Source organism: Bombina bombina, chromosome 1, assembly GCF_027579735.1.
Source record: "Bombina bombina isolate aBomBom1 chromosome 1, aBomBom1.pri, whole genome shotgun sequence".
Lineage (NCBI taxonomy): Eukaryota > Metazoa > Chordata > Amphibia > Anura > Bombinatoridae > Bombina > Bombina bombina.
The window spans coordinates 1,103,534,029-1,103,541,528 of record NC_069499.1 but is presented as its reverse complement, the minus strand read 5'-3'; the positions used below and the strand labels follow the sequence as shown (position 1 = coordinate 1,103,541,528).

The 7,500-nt window shown below is 37.3% G+C and overlaps 1 protein-coding gene across 2 annotated transcripts in view; it reads left to right on the top strand.

Annotated features, from left to right (window-relative positions):
• Positions 1-7,500, top strand: part of ACSS2 (acyl-CoA synthetase short chain family member 2) — a 330,905-nt gene that overhangs the window by 102,597 nt on the left and 220,808 nt on the right. For both annotated transcript variants that reach the window (XM_053697133.1, XM_053697084.1), the window contains exon 3: positions 7,018-7,109. In XM_053697133.1, coding sequence (XP_053553108.1) covers positions 7,018-7,109 — 92 coding nt within the window. The remainder of the gene's footprint in view (positions 1-7,017; positions 7,110-7,500) is intronic.

Sequence of the window (7,500 nt, the reverse complement as noted above, 5' to 3'; positions counted from 1 at the left end):
ATGTAGTTTATCTAATAAAATGTCCCTATTCTTTAGTGTATGTAGCTGAAACTACACGCAAGGCCCGTGACCGGATGAGCCAACATAGATCTAACATTAGATGTAAAAACAGAGAGGCCCTGGTCTCAGGCCATTTTTTAGATAAGGTACACTGTATCAGCCAAATGAGATGGCAAATTATTGATCATGTGGAACCTAATAGGAGTGGGCTAGACAGGGAGAGACAACTGAAACAAAGGGAAATGTTTTGGATACACCAGCTGGCCACATTACAAACTAAAGGGTTAAACAAGGACTATGACCTGTCCTGCTTTTTTGAAGTACTAGAGGGTTTTCGTATCATGTATTCCTTTTAATATTCTTATCAGTACGTAATTTTATTTACTATGAAATATTATTTCTTTCATGTAATTAGCAAGAGTCCATGAGCTAGTGACGTATGGGATATACATTCCTACCAGGAGGGGCAAAGTTTCCCAAACCTCAAAATGCCTATAAATACACCCCTCACCACACCCACAAATCAGTTTTTACAAACTTTGCCTCCTGTGGAGGTGGTGAAGTAAGTTTGTGCTAGATTCTACGTTGATATGCGCTCCGCAGCAGGTTGGAGCCCGGTTTTCCTCTGTGTGCAGTGAATGTCAGAGGGATGTGAAGAGAGTATTGCCTATTTGAATTCAATGATCTCCTTCTACGGGGTCTATTTCATAGGTTCTCTGTTATCGGTCGTAGAGATTCATCTCTTACCTCCCTTTTCAGATCGACGATATACTCTTATATATACCATTACCTCTACTGATTCTCGTTTCAGTACTGGTTTGGCTTTCTACTACATGTAGATGAGAGTCCTGGGGTAAGTAAGTCTTATTTTCTGTGACACTCTAAGCTATGGTTGGGCACTTTTATATAAAGTTCTAAATATAATATAAAGTTCTAAATATATGAACACAGGATGTTCAACGTTCCTTATTTTCAGACAGTCAGTTTCATATTTGGGATAATGCATATGAATAATTCAATTTTTTCTTACCTTAAAATTTGACTTTTTTTCCTGTGGGCTGTTAGGCTCGCGGGGGCTCAAAATGCTTCATTTTATTGCGTCATTCTTGGCGCGGACTTTCTTGGCGCAAAAATTTTCTTGTCATTTCCAGCGTCATACGTGTCGCCGGAAGTTGCATCATTTTTTTGACGTTTTTGCGCCAAAAAATGTCGGCGTTACGCGATGTGGCGCCATTTTTGGCGCCAAATAATGTGGGCGGCTTTTTTGGAGCTAAAAAATTCGAGCGTCATTGTTGTCTCCACAATATTTAAGTCTCATTATTTATTGCTTCTGGTTGCTAGAAGCTTGTTCATTGGCATTTTTTTTCCCATTCCTGAAACTGTCATTTAAGGAATTTGATCAATTTTGCTTTGCTACATTTTTTTTTTGCTACATATTGCAAGATGTCTCAGATTGACTCTGAATCAGAAGCCACTTCTGGAAAAACGCTTAACTGAGTTTCAGTTCTACCAAAGCTAAGTTCATTTATTTTAAATGTTATAAATGTTTATCTTTAGCTATGGTTTGTAATAAGTTATTATGTTATACTTTGACATGCGGAATCCATTAGTATTTATGCTTTATATATTTCCTTTCTTACAAGAAATATTTAGAAGATTTCTAAGAAATATTTTTCTGATTCTATTTTTAAGGCTTTGTCTGACTTCGTGCCTTCTAATAAAATTTTTAGGTCTTCTTTTTCACTTCTTTTTTAATTATTGAAGTTTCAAATGACCAACAACATACTGATTTATCCTTCTCTGATGATGATTTTTTCTCTTTCAGAAATTTTCTTCATCAGATATTGACACTAACAAATCTACTTTTTTATTATTTTTCTATTATTAAAGTACATTTGTTCTTTGTTGAAAAGGTGTTGATTATTTTGGATATTAAGGTAACTAGTTCTTTAAGACTAGCTGACATTATTTCTGCCTATTTATTTCTTCTGTGTTTTCAGAGGTTTTCTTTTCAATTCCCCATACTAGGGAATGGAATAGGCTGAGAATTTTCTTTTATTCCTTCTTCAAAGGTTTTAAACTATATTCTTTGCCAGCAGTTAAACTCAATTTGGAGGGTTCTCCAATTTATTGGGGCTATCTCTACTTCTACTAGTTATGCTATTGTTTCTATAGCAAAATAGTATTTATTTTCCTTTAGATAGTTGTATCTTATTTATGGAAAATTATTTAGTTTCAGGTACTTTTTTTGGTCCTGTGATTTATTTGGATTTTGCAATTGCTTCATTTTCTCTGTTTACTTTAAGATCAAGTATCAGATTATGATTTATTTTAGCATTGTTAAAGAGACAACATTTACTAGACTAGGTGCTGTTGCATTTGTCTTGTTGTTTTGCATTTATTGATTATGCAAGTCCACTGTATTGGCTAGTCCTTTAAACTGGTCTATCATGCTAATAATTTCATTTGTGTCTTCATTTTATTGAATATTTTCGCAAATGAGGGTTAATCTATGTCTTTAGCTTTTTTAGCTAGAAGAATTTTGTGATTTAAAAAAACAAAAAAAAAACGTATTTCTTTTGTTCTAAGATAATCAATTATTTGTTTTATAATTGGATTCAATTCTTAACTGTTACTCTGGGCTTCAAGATTGAGTTCTAAGACTAAAACTTTAAGCTTATACTGGTTTGGTTGTTCTTATTAAGGAACGAATTCCTGAGTTCTTTCCCAAGTAACATGTCTATAATTGGAGTTCGAAATCAGCTCCCTAATATTGCGATGTACGTGCCGTATTCCAGCTTGGCTGGTAAGGGGCAGGTTAAGGCTTATTTGAAATTTATTTTGTCCAAATTTCTTTGATTTTATTCCAGTAAGACTAACACTTTCTTTAACTGTGTTTCTGTCCTATATATTTTGGGTACTGTTGAAGCATGGCTGGGCACCCATGGGGTTCAAGCGCTGCTCAGACCTGGAATCTTCTGGGGTATTTCTTCCAGTTCCTTTTGAGGAACCGGGTTTTGGAGTTTTATTCAAACTATTTTGCCTTTTTATGGTCATTGATAGCATTATTTGTTTTCATTAGATACAATAAATGCATATTTTCATTTTTCTGTTTTCATTCAGATTATTTTCTGAGGATGCGGAATCTCATATGATTCACTTGCTCTTCAGGACATAGTTAGAGGATCTTTTTTTCAAAAGCTCTTGATTCCTCACACAAGGGTCACCTTTTTTAGGTTTCCAGATAGTTTGTGTCACTGTCCTTGTCTCTATCAGACAAGGGATAATTTTATTGGGTTCCGTCTATCGGTACCTTTAGTCTCTATTATTTCCTTCAGTTGCTATATATGCATAGAAGTTTTAGGTCTTATGGCCACAGCATTGGATTCAATTCCCTTTGCTCATTTTCACTAGAAAGAACCTTTCCAGTCTTTTATAACTGTTGTTTCTTCAAGAACATGGTTGGAGGATCAATTTACCAAAAAGTTTGTTTGATTCCTCAGACAAGGGTAACCTTTTTAGGTTTCCTGATAGATTCAGTGTCCTTGATTCTGTCTCTGACGGACAAGAGGCGTCTGAAATTGGTTTCAGCTTGTCGAAACCTTCAGTCTCGATCTTTCCCTTCGGTAGCCTTATGCATGGAAATTCTAGGTCTTATGACTGCTGTATTGGACGCGATCCCCTTTGCTCGTTTTCACATGCGACCTCTTCAGCTCTGTATGCTGAACCAGTGGTGCAGGGATTATACAAAGATATCTCAATTAATATCTTTAAAACCGATTGTTCGACACTCTCTGATGTGGTGGACAGACCACCATCGTTTAGTTCAGGGGGCTTCTTTTGTTCTTCCAACCTAGACTGTGATCTCAACAGATGCAAGTCTGACAGGTTGGGGAGCTGTATGGGGGTTTCTGATAGCACAAGGGGTTTGGGAATCTCAGGAGGCGAGATTACCAATCAAACTCCGTGCAATTTTCAGAGCTCTTCAGTCGTGGCCTCTTCTAAAGAGAGAGTCGTTCATTTGTTTCCAGACGGACAATGTCACAACTGTGGCATATGTCAATCATCAAGGAGGAACTCACAGTCCTCTGGCTATGAAAGAAGTCTCTCGAATACTGGTATGGGCGGAATCCAGCTCCTGTCTAATTTCTGCGGTTCATATCCCAGGTATAGACAATTGGGAAGCGGATTATCTCAGTCGCCAAACGCTACATCCGGGCGAATGGTTTCTTCACCCAGAGGTATTTCTTCAGATTGTTCAAATATGGGGACTTCCAGAAATAGATCTGATGGCTTCTCATCTAAGCAAGAAGCTTCCCAGGTATCTGTCCAGATCAAGGGATCCTCAGGCGGAAGCAGTGGATGCATTGTCACTTCTTTGGAAGTATCATCCTGCTTATATCTTTCCGCCTCTAGTTCTTTTTCCAAGATTCTAAAGGAGCGTTCGTTTTTTCTGCTGGTGGCTCCAGCATGGCCTCACAGGTTTTGGTATGCGGATCTTGTCCGAATGGCCACTTGCCAACCGTGGACTCTTCCGTTAAGACCAGACCTTCTATCGCAAGGTCCTTTTTTCCATCAGGTTCTCAAATCCTTAAATTTGAAGGTATGGAGATTGAACGCTTGATTCTCAGTCATAGAGGTTTCTCTGACTCTGATTAATACTATGTTACAGGCTCGTAAAACTGTATCTAGGAATATATATTATCGAGTCTGGAAGATTTACATTTCTTGGTGTTTTTCTCATCATTTTTCTTGGCATTCTATTAGAATTCCTAGAATTTTACAGTTTCTTCAGGATGGTTTGGATAAGGTTTGTCTGCAAGTTCCTTGAAAGGTCAAATCTCTGCTCTTTCTGTTCTTTTTCACAGAAAGATTGCTAGTCTTCCTGATATTCATTGTTTTGTACAAGCTTTGGCTCGTATAAAACCTGTTATTCAGTCAATTTCTTCTCCTTGGAGTTTGAATTTGGTTCTGGGGGCTCTTCAAGCTCCTCCGTTTGAACCTATGCATTCGCTGGTCATTAAATTACTTTCTTGGAAAGTTTTGTTTCTTTTGGCCATCTCTTCTGCTAGAAGAGTTTCTGAATTATCTGCTCTTTCTTGTGAGTCTCCTTTTCTGATTTTTCATCAGGATAAGGCGGTGTTGCAAACTTCTTTTAAATTTTTATCTAAGGTTGTGAATTCTAACAACATTAGTAGAGAAATTGTGGTTCCTTCATTGTGTCCTAATCCTAAGAATTCTAAGGATAAGTCGTTGCATTCTTTGGATGTTGTTAGAGCTTTGAAATATTATGTTGAAGCTATTAAGGATTTCCGAAAGACTTCCAGTCTATTTGTTATCTTTTCCGGTTCTAGGAAAGGTCAGAAGGCTTCTGCAATTTCTTTGGCATCTTGGTTAAAATCTTTGTTTCATCATGCCTATGTCCAGTCGGGTAAAACTCCGCCTCAAAGGATTATAGCTCATTCTACTAGGTCAGTTTCTACTTCCTGGGCGTATAGGAATGAAGCTTCAGTTGATCAGATTTGCAAAGCAGCCACTTTGTCTTCTTTGCATACTTTTACTAAATTCTACCATTTTGATGTGTTTTCTTCTTCTGAAGCAGTTTTTGGTAGAAAAGTACTTCAGGCAGCTGTTTCAGTTTGATTCTTCTGCTTATAATTTCAGTTTTTTTCATTATAAGATTTAAACTTTATTTTGGGTGTGGATTTTTTTCAGCGGAATTGGCTGTCTTTATTTTATCCCTCCCTCTCTAGTGACTCTTGCGTGGAAGATCCACATCTTGGGTAGTCATTATCCCATACGTCACTAGCTCATGGACTCTTGCTAATTACATGAAAGAAAACATAATTTATGTAAGAACTTACCTGATAAATTCATTTCTTTCATATTAGCAAGAGTCCATGAGGCCCACCCTTTTTTGTGGTGGTTATGATTTTTTTTGTATAAAGCACAATTATTCCAATTCCTTATTTTTTATGTTTTCGCACTTTTTTCTTATCACCCCACTTCTTGGCTATACGTTAAACTGATTTGTGGGTGTGGTGAGGGGTGTATTTATAGGCATTTTGAGGTTTGGGAAACTTTGCCCCTCCTGGTAGGAATGTATATCCCATACGTCACTAGCTCATGGACTCTTGCTAATATGAAGGAAATGAATTTATCAGGTAAGTTCTTACATAAATTATGTTTCTTAGCTGCTACAACATAATTTTTGTATATAGATTGGTTTTAAATTGTGTGGGGTAGTCATAATGAGATTAAAATTGTTATATATTGGCAATGTGCAATACAAGTTGTTGCCACAAGAGGGAGCTAAAACACCACCTAAGGTTCATTTTGGCGCCTTGTAAAGGGTATTTAAAAGCCATTGTGTGTTATTAATGTTTATTAAGCATGAATAAGGGGCTGTGACCCCGAAACGTTGCTTTATCTAATAAAATTGCCTTTTAAATTGGAGTGCTGGAGACCTTCTTTGATATGATTCACTACTGGAGGGTTGTGGCAGTACCCTTGGCCTTACGTGTACCCTATCCTCTGTGCTGTACTCATTTGGGACTTTGGAGACTAGGTCGGACTTATAGGGTGGAGCAATGTTATTGAGAGCTTTAAGTCAGAATTTTATGTTTTATTCTGGAGTTTAGAGGAAGCCAGTGAAGGGACTGGCAGAGAGGTGCAGCAGATGAGGAGCGACGTGTAAGGAAGATCAGCCTGGCAGAGGCATTTATTATGGATTGATAGACAGCAGCTAGGGAGGCCGGAGAGGATGGAGTTGCAATAGTCAAGGCGGGAAATGATTAGAGAGTAGATTAAAGTCTTAGTTGTTAAGTTAATTATTTTAATTCATCGGACTGATCTTGCCTTTTCATATATGCAAACAGTTTGTTATCAGTTTTTTTGCAGTCAGGTTTTGCAGCAGGCTCTTGGCTACAACATATTTTGGTATTCATGAGGTTAGTTGCTCATGTTTCTTATCTTCTCACTTTCATGTTATCATGACTGTAAATTGTTTTCTTGTAGGGAAGGGAATGAGCCTGGGGATGCAATGTCCATCACATATAGTGAGCTCTTCAAGATGGTCTGTAAATTTGCCAACGTCCTGCGTAAGCAAGGTAAGTGTTTTATTTGTGTGTTAGTTGAACAGTTCGGCATTCTTACTATTTCCATGCCAACATGAATACTATGTGTAATATCCCATTTCATGATTGACAGTGCTTTAGTAATCCACTATCAGCAGGAAATAAATGAGCAGTACATAGTGATGTTCTATGGCATGTGTGTCCAAAAGGTATATTTTGATTTGAAAGACCTTTTAAGAGTTGGCTAGTAATTACAGGATTTTTGTTATTTCCCATATACTCACATATAATAGGAGTTATTTGTTTATAGAAAATTGTAAATATTTTTTTCTTCTTAAACAGGGAGAGTCCACACCTGCATTCATTACTTTTGGGAAATACAGAACCTGGCCACCAGGAGGAGGCAAAGACACCCCAGCCAAAG